General features: G+C 41.6%; 2 protein-coding genes across 7 annotated transcripts in view; one reads left to right on the forward strand and one right to left on the reverse strand.

The window, feature by feature from the left end:
* Positions 1-1199, forward strand: part of VIL1 (villin 1) — a 32967-nt gene extending 31768 nt beyond the window's left edge. The window contains exon 20 of the mRNA XM_001090524.5: positions 114-1199. Within this exon, the coding sequence (XP_001090524.1) occupies positions 114-227 (114 nt within the window). The 3' untranslated portion in view covers positions 228-1199. The remainder of the gene's footprint in view (positions 1-113) is intronic.
* A 1115-nt stretch (positions 1200-2314) lies between these two features.
* The window catches only part of USP37 (ubiquitin specific peptidase 37), a 123888-nt gene continuing 98448 nt past the window's right edge, over positions 2315-27754 (reverse strand). For all 6 annotated transcript variants that reach the window (XM_028831112.2, XM_028831109.2, XM_077957565.1 and 3 more), the window contains 6 exons: positions 21503-21669; positions 15428-15488; positions 11340-11455; positions 8339-8408; positions 6796-6934; positions 2315-5885 (listed from right to left, as the gene is read on the reverse strand). In XM_028831112.2, the coding sequence (XP_028686945.1) occupies positions 5798-5885; positions 6796-6934; positions 8339-8408; positions 11340-11455; positions 15428-15488; positions 21503-21669 (641 nt within the window). In that variant the 3' untranslated portion in view covers positions 2315-5797. The remainder of the gene's footprint in view (positions 5886-6795; positions 6935-8338; positions 8409-11339; positions 11456-15427; positions 15489-21502; positions 21670-27754) is intronic.

Consider the following 27754-nt stretch of genomic DNA (forward strand, 5'->3'; position numbering starts at 1 on the left):
TCATTTATTTGATTATACACCACATCTATATGACTCATCTGAGCAAACGGCACCTGAGGGTAAGGGAGGAGGAAAGGATATGTGACCTTTGCCCTCTGGTCCCTCTCTTCTAGGAGCACCTGTCCATTGAAGATTTCACTCAGGCCTTTGGGATGACTCCAGCTGCCTTCTCCGCTCTGCCTCGATGGAAGCAACAAAATCTGAAGAAAGAAAAAGGACTATTTTGAGAAGAGGAGCTGTGGTTGTAAAGCAGTACCCTACCCTGATTGTGGGGTCTCATTTTCTCACTGATATTAGTCCTACACCAATTGAAGTGAAAATTTGCAGTTAAAGTTTGTGCCTATGAGCACAAACTTCTGTGGCAAATGCCACTTTTGTTTAATAATGTACCTATTCCTTCAGAAAGATGATTCCCCAAAAGGAGCCTATGGTCCTCATTTCAACTTCTAAGAAGGTTGCTAGATTGTTTCTATCCTGAGGTATTGCATCATTTTTAATACTCCTGTTCTAGAGTCTTCTCTTCTTAGAAGAGCACAAACACTCCATGGAACATTAGAGTTCTGAGGCACTACCCTACCTAGCTTGTCCTCTATCATGACTCATTTTTATCTATGGCAGGTAGGCTGAAGCATTTTGCAGGTTTACATCTTCCCCAGAGTAACAGCTTTTCCTTTTCACATTTACTTTCCTTACTGCCTTACTCAGTGGGTAAGTTAAAGGGTTGAAGGAGAGTTGAATGGTCCACAAGACTACCCTCTAGGAGGTTTCACAAATACCAAACAGTACTGTGAGAGCAGCACATCCACTGGGGCTAGGCTTGAGACCTAAAGGCAAGTAAGAAATGCATATGCTATTTCACTTCTTCTCCCAACCCTTAATAATAAGGCAAAGGAAGAGCCTAGTGAAGGCCAATGCTAGGTTTACAAACTTACCCAGAAGCCTCCGCAAAGCTTCACAGGCTCCTCAGATGAAAATAACAATAATCAATGGGGACTACGGCCAAACACTGGTTTGCCATTCTGTTCCTTTTAAGAAGTAACAACGCTGCAAGGAAGTCCATGTCAGAAAGCCAACAGAAGGTGATTTCCACAACTTTGAATAGGTTGTTATAAGTATCAGCAAGAATGTGTCCTTTTCAGAAATAACAGTCAAATCAACAGAAGGTTAATAAAGGCTTTAATTTCATACACACAAAAAAACTCTATGCATAATTTAAAAAGGAAACAAAAACAAAAACCGTAAAGGATACAGAGGAACAGTTCTGCTAAAACACAGATAAAAGTGCCGCTCCATACAAAACATAAAGAATCAGAATCAGAAGTCACTCTGAACATAAAGAAAAAAAATCATCTCACAAATAATGTGGCCACAGCTGCCAGAAAACCTGGTAGTGGCTCAATTAGGCAAAGTGTACGAATCTCATTTTTGTTTTTCTCTCCTTAAATGTAAAGAAACAACGATGACAATAGGCCAGACAAATTAGGGAGGGAAGGATAAGCTCAAAGGGAGGGAAACCTGGGGACAGGAGGTGTGCACACCCACACGTGGTCTCACTCTTCACACAGGCCCACTATTTTTGAAGACCAGTTTCTGGTGTCTGACTGGACAAACCTGGATCCTGGTCCAGACTCTCACCCTCTCTATTCTTATGCCAATGGACATACCTATACTTTGAACTTCTATACTTTTAAGAAAAGTCCAATGTTACAAAATCAAATGCTTATATTCAGCCTGGCACACTTTTTAAATAAAAACTCCATACACCTCAGACATAGCACACATGGAGACAACTTACTATTGTGTGTAAGTATGATACAATGAATGAGACTGCCTGAAGTCTAGTAATCAAAGCATGCCATAAGGTGAATGATTGTGGTGAAACACAGCAAAATAACTGTCACAAAACTTTCAAGGCCTAACAAACTAGAATTTTCCAATAAAATATATATATTTTTTTCAGATGTTAATAAGACATATCAGTAGAGACAAAATTAGAATTTTGAAGTAATGCAATAAAAAGAGGAGGGCAGAAGTCTATTTAGTTTTTGCATACACTTGCAAAAGTGCAATACTCAGTATAAAGCAAAATGGGGAGGAAAAAAACATTCATCCATTTTATTGGAACAGTTCTATGTGACTTGCATCTGGTGTTGGGTTGTTGATTTTTCTAAAAATCCACATGTACTTGGAGATCCAGCTCTGTTTCCTCCCCCACTGCCCGTTTAAAACAAAAGACCACCTTGGGGGGTCAATTAAATTAAAAAGGCCCTCCACCCCCACAAAATGGGATAACTAAGAGTATCCACTGCAATCATTTCAGAGGACAGAGAAGGAAAATATTTTTATTTGCTTTAATATAACCTCTTTTCAGTAGACCACAAATGAGTTTCCAAACTACTTTTTTTCTCTCTTTAATTTAGGTGTTTGCAGATAATTTTCATTATACAACTATATCTGTAGCTGTACATGTGTATAGTTACATAATGGTAACTATACACGATATAGAAGAATCAGTAAATTCATGGATTATTTTACTGAGGTTTTATATTTTAAAGCCTGTTTCAGAATTTTACACTTGATCAAGGAGAAAAATAAATGTGTAGTCTAACATTTGCTTTCTGGAGTTAATTAACTGATCTGTAAGTACCACTGCATATGTCTTAAAATGTAAACATATTTACATTTGTTGTATTTGTTATTGAGCCTTTAAAGTTAGGCCCAGAATGAACAGACCATAGCAAGTAAACAAATAATTTTTAGAATCAAAGTATTAACAAAAGACCAATTCATGGATTTGCTTATTCTATCCTGCTGTGACAAAACTCCTGAGTGTGCACACACATGTGAATACATCCCTATGAAACAGTCTATCTTCTCATAGGCTTAAATTGTAGTCATGGCTATTAAAGAAATTAACAGCATCCAGCCACATGCAACTTTCCAACCTTCAGTACTATTAGGGGATTAAAATAAACAAATATGAAGTTTAGTTTATTTTTCCCTTAAAATTCCAACAAAGATCAAAATGCTGTATCTAGAACTAATTGCCATCAAGTTCCAATTCAATGTCATTTAAAGTAATGTAACCACACATTTGGTATTTTCAATAGGAAGGTTAATTAGGTATTGTGCAAACTGCCTGCAACGGAAGCACTCAGTCCTTATCTAACTTGTCCCTTCCTGGCCCCAACATGCTAACTGCCCTATCCCCAATTCTGGGCAAACTGATAACAATGTGCAAAAAATAATATATTATCTATTTATAATTTTAAAATATATACAGCCAGCTCAAAAAAAACAACAAGCCCCATCAACATAGTCCAGCTGAAATCTCCATTGGTAGTCAAAGAAATAGATTAAAGGAGTAAAGGAAGGAGAAGGCTGACAGGGCCACAAGAATGGACAGACATCAAGTAAAATTTGAGTCCCAAACATGCAAGTACATGAGCAGTGAGATAACTTATATATTCCCATAACCTATTTCAACAACTCCTGCCCAAGACATGAGATCAAATCAGGTTTCTGAGGTAAGTGTACTTCTAAACCATACACACATGAAAGCTATGAAAGCAATTCAAATGAGGCTGCTTCATGAGGCAATCTAGACTTATGGCATTATTTCTATTTTTCTCCATGTTTTAACGCAGCCTGCACTTTAAATCTTTCCCAATAATTTTTAACAGTGCCTCTCAAATGCAAAGACAGGTAAAATAATTAATAACTAGCCAAAGAATTTTATCACCACTTCACTCATTTATAAGAAAACCAATTATTTCCAAGCAAAATCAAACCAAACTAAAGAGTCTCCTGGTAGAAATGAAACAAAATTTTAAAGCTAGTTTTAAAACAAATATTTTCCTCTGCTCTAAACTACTCTGGCATTTTCTACCACTCTACCATTTTGGAACATTCATTACAATAATGTATATAGGTAGATGGTAGGAGGCAAAACATTTATCAGTAGTTAAGCAAAACTGGTGAGGCCATTTATAATTCAAAGAATCAAAACTTAGAATAGGTTACTATATTAGAATACATCCAAGTTCCAAGAGTAGGGCTGGAGCTCTCTTAAGGCAATCTTTCAGAAAATATGTTGCATCTTCTGTGATGATGATTTGTGTGTTTTTTTTTCTTTTCTTTTCTTTTTTTTAATGAGATGGAGTCTCACTGTCACGCAGGCTGCAGTGCAATGATGTGATCTCGGCTCACTGCAACCTCTGCCTCCTGGGTTCAAGCGATTCTCTCAAGTGATGGTGGGTTTTAAAATGTTTTTTCCTTCTGAAAACCTGATATGGTTTGTCCCTACCTCTGAGAACTAAAGAATAATCTCTTGTTTATAATAAAAGAAAAATCATGAAAGAATACAACGATGGTTTCCTTTTGCTACACTTAACTCTGTGTGATCCTAATGACATCTGGGCTCACAAAATTATTTTGTGGACAGAATTCCATCCTCAAAAGAATTCTTTATATGGTTTCATAAGCTGCTTAACCAAGCTGATTATGTCAGCTAAGTGACTAGCATAGCACTTAATGTTGCCACTCTACTTTGCCTCAACTCAGAGCACCTAAAAAGTAGATAAATATATTACGCACCTTTGTTATTTTTTAGTTCTTGGGATTACCTAAGCCAATCACATTTTAATTGCAATCCTATTTTAAAGGCAAAGCCAGACAGTAAATGGTTAAATGCCCAAGGTTTGTCCTATAGCTCAAGTACTTAATTTCATACTTGCAATAGGGCTTTTAGCTTTAGTGGTCCAGAATTTTAGCTTTATCAGAAGAACACTCTTCTAATCCTCCCTATATTTGAGAGACAGAGATGCTAGCATTCTTCCTTATCCCTAAGTATTCCTGCTGGGGAGTCCCAATTGGAGAAATATCTTTCTACCTGTTTAAAGTTTTGGTTGCAATCCATTAGGGTAATGCTGCTCCATGGCAGAATGACAAAAAAAGAAAAAAGATTCTATCTTTACCACCAAAATAATGATGATGATATATGATGAACATACTGTGTGAAGAAATCTCCTTAGAGAGAGCAAAGTATATGAGGAATATCAAATGTGGGACTGTAACATATTCCAAAGCACCAACAATCCATTTCTTGGGACTGCATGTAAACAGCAAAGACATCACAAATTCATGAAATTTGCATACAACAACAACAAAAAAAACAGCTCCTCAAGTCAGGTGACAGCAATGTCCCTCTCTTGCAAAGAGAACAAACTGTCATTAGTGTAACATGAAGAGCTGGCTTTCCAGTGAACTTTACTAATAAGGAAACACACAAAAGGTTACAGACTTGAGTGAAACTACTCAAGGAACATAAAAGTTAAAAGCCAACTGATAAGTACATCTTCACACATTTCTCAGGTGAACGGACTCTTTGACACCTTCATTTCTTCTCCAAACTGCTGTGCTATTAATTTTGAGCAGGCATATTCTGGGGGCTCATCCTAACTCTTTAAGGCTCCATTCATCCTGTGTGTGTGTGTGTGTGTGTGTATACACACACACACACACAGATATATATTTACAACATGTATTCCTAAGACAAAAGGAAGTGCCACTCTTATAGGAGAAAAAGAGGATAATCAGCTACAGATGTGAGACCAAAATTTCCATAAAATAGCATGGAGCATTCTATGTAACTCCCATTTTTGTCTTTTGGTTTGGCCCTGAGCTGTTTGTTGCTCCCGCATCAAGCAGAATTCCAAATTCTCCTTCAGCAGAGGAAAGGTGAGGTGGGCAGCAGTAAGAATATGCAGCGCACACTGCCAACCCAGGAGTTTGTTCCTCACGAGGCTTGACGGGTAGTCTTCCCCACTTCCATGCTAAGTGACTGAGAGTTCTTTTCTGTTTCCAGCAGCTCATCAAAGATCTCCCTTATGATAAAACAAGCAAAAAATAAAACAGGAAATTTAGTAAGTAGAAACAAAGAACAGGCAGGAGAAAAAGTAAAATAAAATTTATACAGATAAGACCTTTACAGGCCGGGCGCGGTGGCTCAAGCCTGTAATCCCAGCACTTTGGGAGGCCGAGACGGGCGGATCACAAGGTCAGGAGATCAAGACCAGCCTGGCTAAATACGGTGAAACCCCGTCTCTACTAAAAAATACAAAAAAAACTAGCCGGGTGAGGTGGCGGGCGCCTGTAGTCCCAGCTACTCGGGAGGCTGAGGCAGGAGAATGGCATAGACCCGGGAGGCGGAGCTTGCAGTGAGCTGAGATGCGGCCACTGCACTCCAGTCTGGGCGACAGAGCGAGACTCCGTCTCAAAAAAAAAAAAAAAAAAAAAAAAAAAAAAGACCTTTACAATTCCATTTCATGCCTGTATTTTATTAAAAAAGCAGTTCACTCATTTGATCTTAACCCTTTGAATGCTGATTTTTAAGAATAGAGGGGAACTGACAATAGTTAGCTTTAATGAACATGCTAGGTAATTCCCATCCATATAAATCAGATCTTCTAGCTGATAAAACTGGATGACCAAAAAGATTTATGACAGGACATTTTCTATCATAAAACAAATTATCCAAACTTCCATACCTAGATACTACTGTGTAATAAGCAATTAATGCTGAGTTATGAGAGAAAATATTCTGGACTTACAGGGAAATATCAAGAGACAGACCCTAACCAAAGATAACAAAAACCAAAAATTTTCAACCAATCAACTGATGGGAACATTTTATCCTCAAAGGAAAAAAAACAAAAAACAAAACAAACAAACAAAAAAACAACAAAGAAAAGAGTTCAGGTGATTTTTAACTCATTATTTGGCAAAGTTTCTTACTTGTGCATATAAAAGAAGATGTAGCCACTCCGATCTCGATCACTCTGCACAGCAGCCTCTTGGATTTTTGATACCTCCAGGTCATTGTAAGTAAACCACGCTTGCTTTTTAATGTCATACACATCACTAATGTAATGACCTGAAACAAATAACATCTTAAAATCAAGGTTTTTAAAAACACACCGAAGCCGGGTGTCATGGCTCCCACCTGTAATCCCAGCACTTTGGGAGGTTGAGGCAGGCGATCACAAGATCAGGAGTTCGAGACCAGCCTGACCAACATGATGAAGCCCCATCTCTATTAAAAATACAAAAATTAGCCGGGCATGCTGGCATGTGCCTGTAGTCCCAGCTACTCAGGAGGCTGAGGCAGGAGAACTGTTTGAACCCAGGAGGTGGAGGTTGCAGTGAGCCGAGATAGCACCACTGCACTCCAGCCTGGGAGACAGGGCGAGATGCTGTCTCAAAAAATAAACAAATAAAAAATAAAAACACACTGAATTTATCTCAGGTGCAGGAAGTTTGAGAAAGAGAAAAAAAACTACCACATTCAACTTATCCTCAACACTGTGTCTAAAACCTATTGAAAAAACATACAGGCCAGGCACAGTGGCTCACTCCTGTAATCCCAGCACTTTGGGAGGCCAAGGCAGGAGGACTGCTTGAGGCCAGGAGTTTGAAACCAGCTTAGGCAACAAAGCAAGAACCTGTCCATCCAAAGAATTTAAAAAAATTGGTCAGGTGTGGTGGCATGCACGTGTAGTCTCAGCTACTCAGCAGGCTGAGGCAGGAGGATCTCTTGAGCTCCTGAGCCCAGGAATTCAATGCTGCAATGAGCTAATGATGGTGCCACTGCACTCCAGCTTGGTGACAGAGTGAGACCCTGTCTCTTGGAAAAAAAAAAAAAGAAAAGAAAAGAAAATAAGAAAAAAATATTTTTATATACACAGAGAATTAAGGAGGCATATGCTACACTGGGACACCATTTTTGATTAATGTATTTTGTTCAGGGGAATTTAGGTCACTTATGAATAGAGAAATCAAAACAGTTACACCTATTAACACAATTCACACTGAGTGTGATTAAAGTAGATTTCAAAGATTTTCTTGAAAAACTTACACTTCATGGGCTGGGCATGGTGGCTCATGTCCGTAATCCCAGCACTTTGGGAGGCCAAGGTGGGTGGATCTCTTGATCCCAGGAGTTCAAGACCAGCCTGGCCAACATGGTGAAACCCCATCTCTACTAAAAATGCAAAAATTAGCTGGGCCTGGTGGTGCATGCCTGTAATGCCAGCTACTTGGGAGGCTGAGACAGCAGAATCACTTGGACCCAGGAGGTAGAGGCTGCAGTGAGCTGAGATTGTGCCACTGCACTCCATCCTGGGCGACAGAGTGAGACTGGATCTCAAAAAAAAAAAAAAAAAAAAAAGAAAAGAAAAAAGAAAAACATACCTCACAAAGCTAGGCAAAGAGCAATGTAATAAGGAGCAAATGCTGACTAGTTCATTGATAAAATGCTGAAATCATGATGGCTATTCACCTGAAGAAGAAGTGCTACCAATGTGACTGACAACACTGATGAGCCGGTAGGAATGAGGCAGACTTCCTGTCTGGAAAACAGAAGTGGGTATAACTTTTAAGTCTTCATTTGAATAAAAGCAAAACACTGAATATAAATTTATTATTAAAGCTGACATGGCTAAGCTTCGGTGTGTGGCATAGTAAGAATCAATTAAAAAATCTGTTCATACCCTTTGACCCAAGAATTCCACCCCCAACTAAGAATTTATTCTAAGGAAGTAAGTCAAAAGAAAGAGTATATGTATCGAATTATTTACTGTGGCATTATCTAGTGAAAAGTTGGAACTAACAATATACCCAATAATAGCTGACTGGTTAGTATCTCAATTCAATATAATACTATTCAGTGAAAGGCCGGGCGTGGTGGCTCAAGCCTGTAATCCTAGCACTTTGGGAGGCCGAGATGGGCAGATCACGAAGTCAGGAGATCGAGACCATCCTGGCTAACACGGTGAAACCCCGTCTCTACTAAAAAATACAAAAAACTAGCCGGGCGAAGTGGCGGGCGCCTGTAGTCCCAGCTACTCGGGAGGCTGAGGCAGGAGAATGGCGTAAACCCAGGAGGCGGAGCTTGCAGTGAGCTGAGATCTGGCCACTCTACTCCGGCCTGGGCGACAGAGCAAGACACCGTCTCAAAAAAAAAAAAAAAAAAAAAAATTAATATTCAGTGATATAAAAAAACTACATGGATCAGGAATATGTTAACCTTTTTTCCAAACCCATATGAATGCAAACAGTAACTATAGCTCTATTAAAAACAGTTACGTTAAGAGTTAGGCATTGGACAAGAGAACGAAAATATTAAAAAGAGTTGCTATGTTGCTGTAGGGATCAGAGTGAACTTTTGTATTTTAAAAAATACGATTAAAATATTTTTGGTAAAGTAAAGCAAAACTGAAAAGTGATATTCATGCACTACAGACATCACTATAAGGTAAAATTTGGGGAAGGAAGGCCGAGCATGGTAGCTCACGCCTGTAATCCCAGCACTTTGGGAGGCTGAGGTGGGTGGATCACGAGGTCAGGAGATCAAGACCATTCTGGCCACCATGATGAAACCCTGTCTCTGCTAAAAAAACACAAAAAATTAGCTGGGTGTGGTGGCGGGTGCCTGTAGTCCCAGCTACCCAGGAGGCTGAGGCAGGAGAATGGCGTGAACCTGGGCGGTGGAGCTTGCAGTGAGCCAAGATTGGGCCACTGCACTCCAGACTGGGTGACAGAGCAAGACTCCGTCTCAAAAAAAAAAAAAAAAAAAAAAAAAAAAATCGGGGAAGGAATATGGCTATATGTAAACCAGAAATTTAAAATGTTCATAAACTTTAATTTAGTAATTTACTTCTGGAGAATACAAAAGAAGAAATTCTAAAATATAGAAAACGAACGCGTGAGCCAAGAGCACATGCCACTGCACTCCAGCCTGGGTGACAGACAGACCTTGCCTTAAAAAAAAAAAAAAAAAAAAAAAAAACTGTGTTTGGCTAGGTACAGTGGCTCAGACCTGTAATCCCAATACTTTGGGAGGCAGAGATGGGTGGATCCCTTAAGGCCAAGAATTCCAGACTGGCCTAGCCAACATGGTGAAACCGCATCTCTACTGAAAATACAAAAATTAGCCAGGCATAGTGGCTCATGCCTGCAATCCCAGCTACTCAGGTGGCTGAGGCACAAGAATCGCTTTAGCCCAGGAGGTGGAGGAAGTTGCAGTGAGCTGAGATTGTGTCACTGCACTCCAGTCTGGGTGACAGAGCGAGACTGTCTCAAAAAACTTAAAAAATAAAATAAAATAAGGAAAATGCTATAAGCATACAGTTTCCCAACTTATTATCATAGTGAAAAATTACAAATAACTTAGACAAATACTCAATGTTAGCTAAAAATTAAATAGGATATTCATTTGAGTCAATATTGTACAGGCATTAAAAATAAGCTTATAAATAACTACCCTTCAACAAACAGGATAACCTGGGTGCGGCAGTGTGTGCCTCTAGTCCCAGTCATTTGGAAGCCTGAGACAGGAAAATCCCTTGAGCCCAGGAGTTTGAAGCCAGCCTGGGCAACACAGTGAGACTCTGTCTCTAGAACAAAAAAAAAACCGAATGAAATAAAAACTATACTTATGACTTTTAAAAAAGCATACATGGAGGTGAGAATAACAAAGAAATATGTCAAAGTGTTGATAGTAATTGTGTTAGGATGGTAGGATCCTGGATAATCAAAATTTGAGGGGAAAAAGCAATTATTTAAGGGAGAAAAAAGGGTTAAAAAAAAAAAAAGAGTTCAATGTGCCCTAATTAACATCACCAATTCAACAGTTTTCAGTGCACAACAACCGTTTTTGGTATTTAACTATAAAGATGATAGTTATTCAGTGTAACTAAAGGTAATTTTTTTTTCCCCCCGAGATGGAGTTTTGCTCTTGTTGCCCAGGCTGAAGTACAATGGCACAATCTTGGTTCACTGCAACCTCTGCCTCCCAGGTTCAGGCGATACTCCTGCCTCAGCCTCCCAAGTAGCTGGGAGTACAGGCATGTGTCACCACACCTGGCAAAATTTTTGCATTTTTAGTAGAGACGGGGTTTCACCATGTTGGTAAGGCTGGTCTCGAACTCCTGACCTCAGGTGATCCACCTGCCCCAGCTTCCCAAAGTGCTGGGATTACAGGCATGAGTCACCACGCCTGGCCAACTAAAGGTAATTTAATACACACATGCCTTTACTGAGTTCTTACCTAACATGCATACAAAGTGGTCAGGATGTATTCCTGTTTTTTTCTGTTGTTGTTTTGAATCTTGCATGTGAAAAATGAACAGCAAATGACAAGAGAAAATGAGACCATGTAATGGCTACTGCAAGGGCCAAAATGAACCTGCAATGGACACTGAAAGTGGGGCCTTTGAAGTAAAGAGCAGGAGGAGTGACACTGAATCTGACCAACTGTCCTCAGGGATGAAAACAATTACCTCAGCATTTCTTTTCAGTTCCTCAGCTTCAGCTTCTGTGTACTCCATATCAAAAACATCCTCATTTCCAGAGTCCTCGTCAGAACCCAATGCATCCACAAAGGAGTTGTTAAACTCTGAAGAATACAAAGACAAAATCTTATAAAAGTTCTTGGAATAGACTGGACACGGTGGCTCAGGCCTGTAATCCCAGCACTTTGGGAGGCTGAGACAGGTGGATCACCTGAGGTCAGGAGTTCGAGACCAGCCTGACCAACATGGTGAAACCCCGTCTCTACTAAAAATACAAAAAAAAAAAAAAAAAAAAAAAAAGGCCGGGCGCGGTGGCTCAAGCCTGTAATCCCAGCACTTTGGGAGGCCGAGACGGGCGGATCACGAGGTCAGGAGATCGAGACCATCCTGGCTAACACAGTGAAACCCCGACTCTACTAAAAATACAAAAAACTAGCCGGGCGAGGTGGCAGGCGCCTGTAGTCCCAGCTACTCGGGAGGCTGAGGCAGGAGAATGGCGTGAACCCGGGAGGCGGAGCTTGTGGTGAGCTGAGATCCGGCCACTGCACTCCAGCCTGGGTGACAGAGCGAGACTCCGTCTCAAAAAAAAAAAAAAAAAAAAAAAAAAATTAGCTGGGAGCGGTGGCTAATGCCTGTAATCCCACCTACTTGGGAGGCTGAGGCAGGAGAGTCTCTTGAACCCGGGAGGCAGAGGTTGCAGTGACCTGAGATTGCGCCATTGCACTCCAGCCTGAGCAACAAGAGCAAAACTCTGTCTCAAAAAAAAAAAATTCTTGGAATAGACATAAGAGATATAATTAGAAAGATAAAACAGCTTGAGGTACACATTTTATCATTCTAAGAAAACATAAAACATAAGAGGGTCCAACACGCTCAGCCCACCGTGGGGAACACGGGAGACATGTGTATCTGTAAAAGAAATGCTCTTTTTCTTTTAAATATATTTATATGATAAAGGGATCTAACCCTCATAAGAAAGGCATAAAATTAGAAAAGAATATAATTTTACATATAATCCAATTTCACTAAATTCTATATAAGCTATATATGTTAGATTTCAAGTACTTGGTGTCATTAGCAAACATAAATTATCCTCACAGAAAAAGGATTATAAAAAGGTCAATGTTCTTTTTTTCTTTGTATTAAATCATCTCTTGGCCGGGTGTGGTGGCTTATGCCTGTAATCTCAGCACTTTGGGGTGCTGAGGTAGGTGGATCAAGAGGTCAAGAGATCAAGACCATCCTGGCCAACATGGTAAAACTCCTTCTTTACTAAAAATACAACAATCAGTCGGGTGTGGTGGCGCATGCCAGTAGTCCCAGCTATTCAGGAAGCTGAGGCAGGAGAATCACATGAACCTGGGAGGTGGAGGTTGCAGTGAGCCGAGATTGTGCCACTGCACTCCAGCCTGGCAACAGAGCGAGACTGTTTCAAAAAAAAAAAAAAAAAAGTTCATTTCTTGAAATGTACCAAAAAAGCTAAAGAAAATTCAACCTTTAACTCTTAAATTTCACCTAAGATATACTAAACAAATATAAGATCTATATATTTTTTAACAATATGTGTCCATTGGAAGCATAAGGGTGTTAAATAAAGAATCCCAGGAGTATTTGTACATAAATGGTTATTTGCTTTAATATATAATTAGCTCCACTAAAATCACAGTATAGTGTGACTTACAATCACATGAATATCTAAGAATGAGGCTGGGCATGGTGGCTCACACCTGTAATCCCAGCAATTTGGGAGGCCGAGGCGGGTGGATCACCTGAGGTCAGGAGTTGGAGACCAGCCTGACCAAAATGGTAAATTCCACCTCTACTAAAAATACAAAATTAGCTGGGCATGGTGGCTCATGCCTGTAATCCCAGCTACTTGGGAGGCTGAGGCAGGAGAATCACTTGAACTTGGGAGGCAGAGGTTGCAGTGAGCCGAGATCACGCTACTGCACTCCAGCCTGGGCAACAAGAGAGAAACTCCGTCTCAAAAGAAAGAAAAAGAAAAAAGAAAATCTAAGAATGCAAAGAATAGGAAAAGAGAATATAACATCAAAATTCTAAGTTGGAAATACATGTGTGACTGACTCAGCAGACCTAAGAAAGCCAAAGCCATACCCCAAGCCTGCAATGGAAAAGTTGAAAACTAATCTAATTTACATCACTGAATGTTCAAAAACACAAGAAGACATGGAAGAACCAGGCCAGGCATGGTGGCTCACACCTCTAATCCTAGGACTTTGGGAGGCTGAGGCTGGTAGGTGAACTGCCTGAGATCAGGAGTTCGAGACCAGCCTGGGCAACACGCCAAAACTCCATCTCTGCTAAAATCAAACACAAAAAATTAGCTGGAACCCGGGCACGGTGGCTCACGCCTGCAATCCCAGCACTTTGGGAGGCCAACGCAGGTGGATCACCTAAGGTCAAGAGTTCGACACTTGCCTGGCCAACATGGTGAAACCCCATCTCTACTAAAAATACAAAATTTAGCTGGATGTGCTGGTGGGTGCCTGTAATCCCAGCTACTCGGGAAGCTGAGGCAGCAGAACTGCTTGAACCTGGGATGTGGAGGTTGCAGTGAGCCAAGATCATGCCATTGCACCCCAGCCTGGGCAACAGGAATGAAACTTTGTCTCAAAAAAAAAAAAAAAAGGCCGGGCGCGGTGGCTCACGCCTATAATCCCAGCACTTTGGGAGGCTGAGATGGGCGGATCACGAGATCAGGAGATCGAGACCATCCTGACTAACACGGTGAAACCCCGTCTCTACTAAAAAAAAAATTACAAAAACTAGCCGGGCGCGGTGGCGGGCGCCTGTAGTCCCAGCTATACGGGAGGCTGAGGCAGAAGAACGGCGTGAACCCGGGAGGCGGAGCTTGCAGTGAGTGGAGATTGCGCCACCGCACTCCACCCTGGGCGACAGAGCAAGACTCCGTCTCAAAAAAAAAAAAAATTAGCTGGGCGTGGTGGTGCACGCCTGTAGTCCCTGCTACTCAGGAGGCTGAGGCACAAGAATCACTTGAAATTCGGGAGGCAGAGGTTGCAGTGAACAGAGAACGAACCTCTGCACTCCAGCCCCTGGGCAACAGAGCAAGCCCCTGTCTCCAAAAAAATGAAGACATGGAAGAACCAGGAACCAGGTACCTCTGAAACTGGAGGATAAGGAGGGGAGGGGATAAAATAAAGATTAGGTAAAAGCTGTTTGAGAAACAGATTCCTACATCTACTTCTTTCAATCTCCTATCTCATAGACTTCTAATACCTGGTCCACATATTAATTCTGCCAAATGCTATGACATGTGAACCTTATGCTACCTAATACACTCACTCATGACTGCCCACTGACTTCCCCAGAATAAGCTCTTGAAAATTCACAGGGAACCTGAAGCCACATCATGTTGTTCTAGGACTCGTAACAGTGACAAAATTATAACTTTCATTAAACAGATGATAGATTTTCCTGCTAATTTTTCAAAATTAAAAAACATATTGTTAGAGATATGGGTATAGACGACAAAAATTATTTTGAAAAAAGCAAGCTGAAGATGAATATAAACATTAGATTAGTGGTTTCCTCTGGGAGGAAGACAAAAAGGAGAGATATAAAAGTTACTTCTAAGGTTCTATTTCTTTACCTGGGAGGTATTCAAATTTGTTATCAAAAAACACATTTTAGCCTGTAATCTCGGCACTTTGGGAGGCTGAGGCGGGTGGATCACTTGAAGCCAGGAGTTCAAGACCAGTCTTGGCCAACATGGTGAAACCCCATCTCTACTAAAAATACAAAAATTAGCTGGGTGTGGTGGCACAACCGATAATTCCAGCTACTCGGGAGGCTGAGGCACGAGAATTGCTTGCACCCAGGAGGTGGAGGTTGCAGTGAGCCAAGACTGCACCACTGCACTCCAGCCTGGGTGACAGAGTGAGAGGCTATCCCCCACAACACACACACACACACACACACACACACATGCTATCCCCCACAATAAACACACACACACACACACACTCTTTATACGTTCTTCTATGTGTGAATGGTAATTTTACCATTAAAAAAATTAATTAAAATGATCTCCACACCTTGAAGACTTAACTCGGTAGCTCTTTTGAGGTCATCATCTTCTTTCTGTTCCCAAGCCTCCTAAAGGGAAAAGAACAAAAACTAAGGTATTTAAAGAGGTACTGATTAAACTTACTTAATGAGGATAAAATCAGTTTCTCTGGAAGCATTTGCTAAGAATACTTTCTATAACCTGATGGATGTTTGGAATATAACCTTTTGAGGAATGTGGGGAAGTTCTTTACTTTTTTCAACATTGTCCTCTTAAAACACAACCTTAGAAGTAAGCTGGGCATGTAAACTCATGCCTATAATCCCAGCACTTTGGGAGGCCGAGGCAGGCAGATCACCTGAGGTCCGGAGTTCGAGACCAGCCTGGACAACGTGGTGAAACCCCTTCTCTACTAAAAATATAAAAATTAGCCAGGTGTGGTGGCAGGCTCTTGTAATCCCAGCTACTCGAGAGGCTGAGGCAGGAGAATCACTTGAACCTGGCAGGTGGAGGTTGTAGTGAGCCAAGATCACATCATTGCACTCCAGCCTGGGCGACAAGAACGAAACTCCGTCTCAAAAAAATAAAAAACAAAACATCAAAACAAAGTGCCGGGCACACAGTAGATACAAATTTATGTCTTTCCTTTCCCCTGATTTATAGCATTTTCCAATTTCCATGGTATAAATAAATACTCCCACCATGGTCAATTTTAAGCTACTAACGTGACAGTGAACACAGAGTTGGGAAGGGCATATAATTGGCTCTCCTGAGCTGATTTTGAGAGCCAGCTCTAACATATCACTCACCTTAAGTCTGTAACAGACGGCCAGACGAACATTTCCACAAGATATTATTCATAGGTTTCTATTTTTATTCTTGCTGAAGAAACCAAGACATACAGTGGATGCTTGGCAAATACTACATGAATGCCACTGACTATTAATTTTCTGATATATCTGAGGTTCTCTTAGAAAAAAACAGTACCTTCTGGCCAGGTGTGGGTGGCTCATGCCTGTAATCCCAGCACTTTGGGAGACTGAGGCGGGTGAATCACGAGGTCAGGAGATCAAGGCCATCCTGGTTAACACGTGAAACCCGATCTCTACTAAAAATACAAAAAATTAGCTGGGCGTGGTGGCAGGCGCCTGTAGTCCCAGCTACTCGAGAGACTGAGGCCGGAGAATGGCGTGAACCCAGGAGGCAGAGCTTGCAGTGAGCCAACGTTGCATCACTGCACTCCAGCCTGAGTGACAGAGCGACACTCTCAAAAAACAACAACAAAAAGTACCTTCAACATCTCCTGAAATGTCTCAAACTAGATGACTATTTTTATTTTCATTTATGTAGAGACGAGATCTTGCTTTATTGCCCAGACTGGTCTCGAACTCTCGGCCTCAAGTGATCCTCCCACCTCGGCTTCTAAAAGTTCTGGGATTATAGGCGTGAGCCACTGCGCCCGGCCTAGATGACTATTTTAATTATATAAGGACAGGGAAATGTTGAGTATGATAAAAAATTTCCTTCGTCATCTTCAGAAAAGATAATTTACAAACAACATATGAATAAGAAAAAATATACTTTCATATTAGAGTATAAAGTTATTTTATACTTTAAAAAATTTATTTTATACTTTCTTCAGAATAAGTCTACTCTGAAACCAAAAGGCAAGATTCTCTTTTACTTATCAACAAAATGACGCAGGTATACCAAACTAAAGACACGTCCTCTTACAACCCTATCCTCATATCTGAGAAGTTTTAACTGAGTCAGCTGATAACAAATAGTATGTATGTCTTTCATCTATGAAAAAAGGGGCTGAATTTTTTCTTTTCATGCACTATAAAGGAATTTTTGCTAAGAAATCAGACCTTGGTTATTTATATTAAAAGCAAGTTTTGGCTGGGCGCAGTGGCTCACGCCTGCAATCTCAGCACTTTGGGAGGCTGAGACAGGTGGATCACTTGAGGTCAGGAGTTCAAGACGAGCCTGGCCAACATGGCAAAATCCTTTCTCTACTAAAATGCAAAAATTAGTTGGGCACCTGTAATCCCAGCTACTCGGGAGGCTGAGGCAGGAGAATCACTTGAACGTGGGAGGTGGAGGTTGCAGTGAGCCGGGATCATGCGCCCACACTCCAGCCTGGGAGATAGAGCAAGACTCCATCACATACATACATACATACAAACATACATACATGTAAGTCTTCTACACTTTGGGAGGTGAAGGCAGGTGGATCACTTGAGGTCAGAAGTTCAAAACCAGACTGGCTAATGTGGTGTAACCCTGTCACCACTAAAAATACAAAAATTAGCCAGGCATGGTGGCGGGTGCCTGTAATCCCAGCTACTTGGGAGGCTGAGGCAGAAGAATCACTTGAACCCAGGAGGGGGAGGCTGCAGTGAGCCAAGACGGTGCCACTGTACTCCAGCCTGGGCAACAAAGCGAGACTCCATCTCAAAAAAAAAAAAAAAAAAGTTTTCCAATACAAATGACTATGATATATTACTGGTAAAATAGTTTGCCATCTTGATGACAAGATAGCTAGAGTAGAACTTCTTACAAAAAAAGAAAAAGAAAAACAAAACAAAAAAACCCCTAGAACAGCTGGTTCTGAAATGGTTTTAAAATAGCAATTCTCAATCTTGGCTGCCCATTGAAATCAGTGAGGCCAGGCTCGCGCCTATAATCCCCGCACTCTGGGAGGCCCAGGAAGGCGGATCACACAGTCAGGAGTTTGAGAACAGCCTGGCCAACGTCGTGAAACCCCCTTCTCTACTAAAAATACAAAAATTAGCCAGGTGTGGTGGCACGTCCCTGTAATCCCAGATACTTGGGAGGCTGAGGCAGGAGAATCGCTTAAACCCAGGAGGCGGAGGTTGCAGTGAGCCAAGATCACACCATTGCACCCCAGCCTGGGCAACAGGGCGAGACGCCATCACAAACAAACAAACAAAAGAAATCAGTGGGAGAAGCTTTTAAAAATCCATGTTAAAAGAAGAGAGATCCAAATGCCCAGACCACACTCCAGATCAATCGTATCAGAGCAGAACACTCCAGTATTTTTAAAGAAATTTTTTTTTTGTTTTTTTTTGGAGAGAGAGTCTTGCCTGTTAGCAGGCTGGAGTGCAGTGGTACGATCTCGGCTCACTGCATCCTCTACTTCCCGGGTTCAAGTGATTCTCCTGCCTCAGCCCCCAGAGTAGCTGGGACTACACGTGCGTGCCACCACGCCCAGCTAATTTTTTTTTGTATTTTTAGTAGAGATGGGGTTTCACCATGTTGGCCAGGATGGTCTCAATCTCTTGATCTCGTGATCTGCCTGCCTCAGCCTCCCAAAGTGCTGGAATTACAGGCATGAGCCACCACACCCAGCCCACTCCAGTATTTTTAAAGCTCCCCAGTTAATTTGAATGTGCAGTTAAGATTCAGAACCACTGATCTAGAGAAATTAGATTTATTTTCTTTCTTTTTTTTTTGAGACAGAGTCTTGCTCTATAGTCCAGGCAAAAGTACAGTAGCATGGTCTTGGCTCACTGCAACCTCCACCTCCTGGGTTCAAGCGATTCTCGTACCTCAGCCTTCCTACTAGCTGGGATTACAAGTGCGCGCCACCACACCTGACTAATTTTTGTATTTTTAGTAGAGATGGCATTTTGTCATGTTGGCCAGGCTGGTCTCAAACTCCTGACCTCAGGTATTCCACCCGCCTAGGCCTCCCAAAGTGCTGGGATTACAGGTGTGAGCCACTGCGCCAGCCTAGATTTATTTTTTTTGAGATAGTCTTCCTCTGTCCCCCAGGCTGGAGTGGAATGGCATGACCCTGGCTCACTGCAACCTCTGCCTCCTGGGCTCAAGCAGCCTCTCAAGTAGCTGGGACTACAGGTGTGCACTACCACATCTGGCTAATTTTTGTATTTTTTGTAGAGATGGGGTTCTGTCATGTTGCCCAGGCTGGTTTCAAACTCCTGGGCTCAAGTGATTCATCTGTCTTAGCCTCCCAAAGTGCTGGGATTACAGGCATGAGCCACCCTATCTGGCCAAATAGATTTCTTTTCTCTTTTGAGAAGAGTGTTGCTCTGTCTCTCAGGCTGGAGTGTAGTGGCAAGATCTCGGCTCACTGCAACCTCCGCATCCCGGTTCAAGCGATTCTTCTGTCTCAGCTTCCCGAGTAGCTGGGAATACAGGCGCATACCACGACACCAGCTTAATTTTTGTATTTTTAGCAGAGACAGAGTGTCACCATTTTGGCCAGGCTGGTTTAGAACTCCCAGCCTTAAGGTATTTACCCATTTTGGCCTCCCAAAGTGCTGGGATTACAGGCGTGAGCCACAGTGCCCAGCTTAGATTTCTTTTTTTTTTTTTTTTTTGAGACGGAGTCTCACGCTCTTGCCCAGGCTGGAGTGCAGTGGCGCGATCTCGGCTCACTGCAAGCTCCACCTCCCGGGTTCCTGCCATTCTCCTGCCTCAGCCTCCTGAGCAGCTGGGACTACAGGCGCCCGCCACCGCGCCCGGCTAATTTTTTTTGTATTTTCAGTAGAGACGGGGTTTCACTGTGGTCTCAATCTCCTGACCTTGTGATCCGCCCGCCTCGGCCTCCCAAAGTGCTGGGATTACAGGCTTGAGCCACCGCGCCCGGCCTTCAGCTTAGATTTCTTAACCTGATTATCTGATGAACCCAAAGCAGGCCTCAAACAAGCACTAAACCTACCCATTCATTCTAGGGAGTCTTGGTAAATGTTTACTAACATGACTGGGATTGCACAGGATTAGATAACTATCATACCTGTAAGTCAGATCCTATTGCCTATAAATCTGGTATTTCAGGTAATTGTAACAGTGGAAAACAAGTGGCATAAAGTGAACACTGAAGAATAGGTTACTACATAAAGAAAAGAGCAAGGGCTGGGTGCAAATAGTTCATGCTTATAATCCCTGCACTTTGGGAGGTTGTGGTGGGAGGACTGCTTAAGCCCAGGAGTTTGAGACCAGCCTGGGCAACAGTGACCCTGTCTTTACTAAAAATAAAAAAATGAGCTGGGCATGGTGGGTGCTCCTGTGGTCCCATGTACTTGAGAGACCTAGGCAGGAGAATTGCTTGAGCTCAGGAGTTTGAAGCTGCAGTGAGTCATAATCAAGCCACTGCATTCCAGCCTGGACAACTGAGCAAGACCCTATCTTAATAAATAAACAGGCAGATAAATGTTCTAACACTAAAATCTGAAAATTAGATTTTAGATACTATTTCTGATAATTCTATGTTCAAATAATTCATAAAAAATTTATATTCTTAGAAAATAACCAAAACAAATACAATGCCTTAAAATATTATTATAAAATCATGGTGGTAGACTGGCTGTTTCTACAGCTTGCATAATAATGCTGGACTGGGAAGCCAGGCATGGTGGCTCACATCTGTAGTCCTAGCACTTTCGGAGGCCAAAGGAGGAAGACTGCTTCAGTCCGGGAGTTCAAAACCAGCCTGGGCAACATAACAAGGCCCTGTCTCTAAAAAATTAAAATAAAAAATTAAAAAAAAAATAAAAAATAAATTTGGACTAGGAATAATCTACAATATCCCATCCTGTTTTCGCAAGCAATGAATTATAGTTATGAAAGGTAACCAACAATACATTTTATTGCATTTGGATTTTCAAAAAAAGAAAAACTACCCATGTACCTGTTTCAAACCCAGGCTGGAGCGCAGTGGCGTGATCTCAGCTCACTGCAACCTCCGCCTCCTGGGTTCAAGTGATTCTCCTGCCTCAGCCTCCCAAGTAGCTGGGACTACAGGCATGTGTCACCATGCCTGGCTAAGTTTTACATTTTTAGTAGACACGGCTTTGTCATGATGGCTAGGCTGGTCTTAAACTCCTGGCCTCAAGTGATCTGCCCGCCTCAGCCTCCCAAAGTACTCAGATTACAGGCATGAACTACCAAGCCCTGCCTCAAACAAGTCTTTTTTTTCCCCCAATGACTTACTGTATGTAAATCATCTGGAACAACGTCTGACACATAGTAAGTGCTCAACACATTAGTTATTATTATTCTATTTCTCAGGAAAGATAAGTACAGAGAAAGTAGCAATATAAATATCTCTTACTTGCTCTTGAAGGCTCTGAGCCAGTGCCTGCTGAAGCTCTTGCTCTTCCCTTTCACGCTCCATATCATACTGCTGGAGCCAATCAATCTCTCCCTGAGATCCTTCTGGAGTTTTGTTTTCTTTATTCTCATCACAGTCTTTAGTTATCTCAGTAAAACTGGCAGGATCTGAGGAAGCAGAACATAATATTAATTTGGAAAATCCTCTCTAATAAATGGAAATTTCTGAACTAGAGTGACACCTACTGTTCATAAAGGAATTTACCCTAATTTCATCTATAATTTGCTTAGGACATACAATTTCACCTTACTAGATCTACGTCAGGGTTGATCAACCTTAGAGCTGACATTTTGGGTGGGACAAGCTTTTGTTGGGGTGAGGGGAAAAGAGTATGTCCTGTTCATTGTAGAACGTTTAGCAGTGTTTCTGGCCTCTACCTACTAAATGTCAGTAGCATCCACCCTCTACAGTTGTGAAAACCAAAAATGATAGACATTACCGTATGTACCCTGGAAGGCAAAACTGTTCTCTTTTGAGAACAAATGATCTACACTAATGGTTCTAAAAGTTAATTAATCATCAGAAACACACTATGTAAAGATGGGGAAGAAAAAACAGCCATAGGTCATAGTGTCACTTGACCAAGTACTGGAAATAAAATATTGTTTAGAGCAAATGAAGAAAGAATTAGGCCAAAACGATCAAGAGATTTTCCCCATTTATTATTTTGAGACAGTGTCTCACTCTCTCGCCCAGGCTGGAGTCCAGTGGCACGATCTCGGCTCATTGCAACCTCTGTCTCCTGGGTTCAAGCAATTCTCGTGCATTAGCCACCAAGTAGCTGGGATTAAAGGCACACGCCATCACGCCCAACTGATTTTTGTTTTAGTAGAGATGAGGTTTCACTACATTGGCTAGCTGCTCTCAAACTCCTGATCTCAGGTGATCTGCCCACCTTGAGCTCCCAAAATGCTGAGATTACAGGTGTGAGCTACTGTGCCTGCCCGATTTTCCCCATTTATCACACTGTATGTTGAACACGTGTTTAAACATTAATAATCAAACAAGGATTGTATATATCTAAATCAAAAGAGTGTATGGCAACATACAGTGTATGTTTAAAACATTCAGGAAGGTAAGAAATCCCCACTCCCCTCCCCTCCCCTCCCCCTACCCCCAGGCTGGAGTGCAGTGGCTCACTGCAACCTCCGCCTCTTTCAAGCAATTCTTCCGCCTCAGACTCCTGAGTAGCTGGGACTGCAGGTGCCCGCTACCATGCCTGGCTAATTTATATATATACACACACATATATTGTGTATATATACATATACACACACATATGTATATATACACATACACACACACACGTGTATATATACACATACACACACATATATGTATATATATACATATATACACACACATATATACACACACTTTATATATACATATACACACACACACACTTTTTTTTGAGATGGAGTCTCACTCTGTTGCTCAGGCTGGAGTGCAGTGGCATGATCTCGGCTCACTGCAACCTTTGCCTCTAGGGTTCAAGCGATTCTCCTGCTTCAGCCTTCCGAGTAGCTGGGATTACGGGCCACCATGCCTGGCTAATTAGCCACCATGCCTGGCTAATTTTTATATTTTTAGTAGAGATGAGGTTTCACCATCTTGGTCAGGCTGGTCTCGAACTCCTGACCTCGTGATCGGACTACCTCGGCCTCCCAAAGTGCTGAGATTACAGGCATGAGCCACCATGCCTGGCCTAATTTTTATATTTTTTTTGTAGAGATAGGGTTTCACCATGTTGGCCAGGTTGGTCTTGAACTCCTGACCTCAGGTGATCTGCCCACCTTGGCCTCCCAAAGTGCTGGGATTACAGGTGTGAGCCACCCCTCCCGGCCTGTTCCTTCTCAATTTCTAGACTATGGCTAGCTAAAATAAACAGGATAGTTATGATTTTCTTCTGGTTATCTGAATTGTTAGAGCAATAACATTTCATGATTTTTTTTTTTTTTTCAGACTGAGTTTTGCTCTGTCGTCCAGGCTGGAGTGCAGTGGCACAGTATCTGCTCACTGCAACCTCCGCCTTCTAGGTTCAAGCGATTCTCCTGCCTCAGCCTCCCCAGTAGCTGGGATTACAGGTGTGCACCATAACACCTGGCTAATTTTTTATATTTTCAGTAGAGACGGGGTTTCACCATATTGGCCAGGTTGGTCTCGAACTCCTGACCTCAAGTGATCTGCCCACCTCGGCCTCCCAAAGTGCTGGGATTAACAGGCATGAGCCACCATACCCGGCCATTTCATAATAACTTTATTATTATTATTATTATTTTTGTTTTTTGAGATGGAGTTTTGCTCTTGTTGCCCAGGCTGGAGTGCAGTGGCATGATTGCGGCTCATTGCAACCTCCACCTCCCAGATTCAAGCAATTTTCCTACCTCAGCCTCCCAAGTAGCTGGGATTCTCCTGCCTCAGCCTCCCAAGTAGCATGCACCAACATGCCCAGCTAATTTTGTATTTTTAGTAGAGGCGGGGTTTCACCATATTGGTCAGGCTGGTCTTGACCTCCTGACGTCAGGTGATTCATCAGCCTTGGCCTCCTAAAGTGCTAGGATTACAGGATTGAGCCACCTGTAATAGTAATTTTCAATGCCTGGGCCACAGTAATTTTCAATACAAATACAAGCGTTAACTATATCAAACATTACTAAGTAAACCTCCTCATCAAAAAGTATTTAACTGGCCAGTAAGAATTACCTTTATATACTCATGCTATGCATATTGTTACTGAGTTTGTATATGCTCTTTAGCTGCCCTAATACTGAATTTTATTTTATTTTTTGAGAAAGACTCTTGCTCTGTTGGCCAGGCTGGAGTACAGTGGCACAATCTCGGCTCACCGCAACCTCCACCTCCCAGATTCAAGCGATTTTTCTGCCTCAGTCTCCTGAGTAGCTTGGATTACAGGTGTGTGCCACCACAGCCAGCTCATTTTTTATTTTTAGTAGAGACAGGGTTTCACCATGTTGGCCAGGCTGGTCTTGAACTCCTGACCTCAGGTGATACACCTACCACGGCCTCCCAAAGTGCTGGGATTACAGGTGTGAGCCACTGTGCCCGGCCCCTAATACTGTATTTCTCTGTAGCACAGGTAACTCTGAAGTTTACAGCATCTTGGCTTTAGATTCTAAGTCAGCAACTAGTTAGCATTTTGAGTTGTACTGAATTGCTGAATATTTATTAAAAGAGGAAAAGAAACTTAGCATTTGGTGGAAAAATCCCAATTGTTCAGAAAAATTATATTACAGATAATCCCAATTAAACACACAAAAACCAATTATCCTAGAGATGTCAGTAATTTCTTCCTTTCTTCTATTATTGGAGAAACGACCCTTCCCATGGCCTAGAAGGGGCAGCTTGGAAGTCTACATGACCCTGCCTGTCTCTCCCATCTAAGCCTGCTGAACTGGGAATGGATTATTTGACTCAACCAATTAGATTATCTGTTTTGGAAATTTGCAACTGAGATATGCAAAGTTTACTGATGATGAGCATTTCAAGTGGAAGGAAGACTTGGGGGTTGACGTTGCTATTTTAGAGTATAAAATGAGTATTATTACTTTTATTATCAAAACATACTCAAAAATGTGACGAATAATTTTTCTTAACCAATAATTTTGAGCACTCAATGATTCAATGTACCTCAGACAATCCTGGATTATACTAGTAACTAATTCATGTGTTAGAAAGCAGATCAAGGAAGTTTCCTTGAAGATGCTAAAGTCAATATACGTTTGTCTTCAGGATAAGATTATCAGACAGATACAGAACCTATTTAAAAATCTATGGGGACAAATATGGCCATGAAATAATCACTTTTAAAGATTGCACAATGGATCAAAAGGGATTCATGTGTTTAACTGAACATTCTTACACTGAATACACTGTTTGCTTCTTCCCCACACCCTAATTGAAACGCGTTCTCTTCCTGATATTCTATATTTCAGTGAATTAGATAATTTTCCACAGTTTCTTTTAAAAGACAGAAATCTGAGGATCATATTTGACTTCTCCCTCTCATTCACTCCTCACATAAGATAAATGATTATTTCCTAACCATCTCTTGAATCCATCAACTTTTTTTTTCAAGCCAAAACCTTGGCTTAGGACACCACTAACTTCTGGTTTGGACTACCGCAACAATTTCCTAAGAGGTCTCAGGTATTACTATAGTTTTTCTCTAACTTCTGTAGCCAGAATGGTCTTTTCTTCAACCATAAATCCTTACAAAATAATTGTTTGCTTAAAATATCCAATAACTTCCTAATGCCTTTGAAACAAAAGTCCAAATTCCTAAACATGGCTTCAGGCCATGCAAAAACCAGAGACTACTTAGATCTCTAGTCTCATCTTTTGCATTTCCCCTTTAACCATATGCTCCAGTCACACAGATCACTCTGAACTTTCTTTTAGGTCCACTAATTTGCTGTGGGCTTTCTCATTTCTGAGTCTTTATACACACTATTCCTTCTGGCTAGTGTCTAGAGACTGTGAAACCTTACTTAGTATTCCTACCCGTCCTCAGTTGATTCACAAGACAGTGCAACTGTTAAGTCACAGATATTTACTGAGAATCTATGTGCCGAGCACTGTTGTAGAAGCTGGGGATATAGTGATAATTAAAGCAACATGGTGCTTGCCCTCAAGGAGCTTAAGTGCAAAAGCTCTGAGATGAGAACGGCCTTGGCATATTTGAGGGAGGGAGGGAGACAGAGATGGAGAAAGAGAGAGAAAGAAGTACAGATTTCAGGAAGACATCATGGAGACTGAGAAAACAAAGTATTACCGAACTGACTAGTAGCATTTAGTGCCCATTTAAGAGTGTAGTCCTGAGTTTAAGGAAAGTTCACTCAACACAGTTTTGTGATTTTCTTTAGCAACTGTCAGCAGCTTAGGTGCAGGTATGGAAAAAGTAGCTAGTTGAGTTGGGAATTTGGGTTTTGTCAGGCTACTGCAACAGAAGAAAAGAGGAAGGAGATAAAAGGGTACCAAAATATGGCATGTGGCTGCCTAAGAAAGGAAGTAATGATAAGAGGGAGGTGCTGAATAGCAAAAAAGTAAGAGTCAATGGGTTGGCAGTGTTCATAAAAATAAAGTAATAAAGTCAGAATAGGACACTAGGTAAGCTGGATGGAAAGAAGGATTAGGCAAGGATATTTGAAACAAAGATTTCAAAGGTGGTACAGTTATTGATGACGACAAAGTCTAGGGGAGTGGTTTTCACACTTTAGTATTGCATGAGAATCACTCGGAGGGCCTATCTAAACACAGACTGCTAAGCCCCACATCCAGAGTTTCTCAGTCAGTAGGTCTGAGGTGGTGTCAAGAATGGGCATTTCCAGGAAGTTCACAGATTATATTTGATGATCTAAGTTCACACTTTGAGAAGCACTGGTCTACGGTAATGACTTCTATAAGTGGGCAGTCAAAATAGGGTCGAAGAAAAAATTTTGGAATTAAGATCAGAAACTGAGAAAACAGGCTGCTGAAAGAAAGGGATCATGACACTTTTTCAGACTGTCTTTTCTACTTAAGCTCTCTCCCTAAGTGATCTCATGTATTACTATAGCCTCACAAACTGACAAAATATCAAATTCATATCTCTAGTCTGAATGTCTTCCCTGAGTTTTAAACTTGTATATTGAAATGACTAGGTGAAATCTCCATTTGCCTGTTTAATTTTTATTCCTCCCTTGTCTCATCAACTATGCCTTCCTCATATCAGCAAATGATACCATTATCTATCCAACTGCTCAGGCCAAAAAACATGTCTCCCTTGATTTTTTTCTTTTTCCTTTGGCATCTTTGTGGCGTTGGTTAGAAAGATCAGCTGGGGCCAGGTGCAGTGGCTCACACCTGTAATCCTAGCACTTTTGGAGGCTGAGGGGGGTGGATCACCTGAAGTCAGGAGTTCAAGACCAGCCTGGCCAACATGGTGAAACCCCATCTCTACTAAAAATACAAAAAAAAAAAAAAAAATTAGCTGGGCGTGGTGGCGGGCGCCTGTAATCCCAGATACTCGGGAGGCTGAGGCAGGAGAATCACTTGAACCTGGAAGGCAGAGGTTGCAGTAAGCTGAGATCATGCCACTGCACTCCAGTCTGGGTGACAGAGAGAGACTTGGTCCCACCCAGGGAAAAAAAAAGAAAAGAAAGATTAGCTGGGGATATTAGATGGCTAGAT

This window comes from Macaca mulatta, chromosome 12, assembly GCF_049350105.2.
Source record: "Macaca mulatta isolate MMU2019108-1 chromosome 12, T2T-MMU8v2.0, whole genome shotgun sequence".
NCBI classification, from domain to species: Eukaryota; Metazoa; Chordata; class Mammalia; order Primates; family Cercopithecidae; genus Macaca; species Macaca mulatta.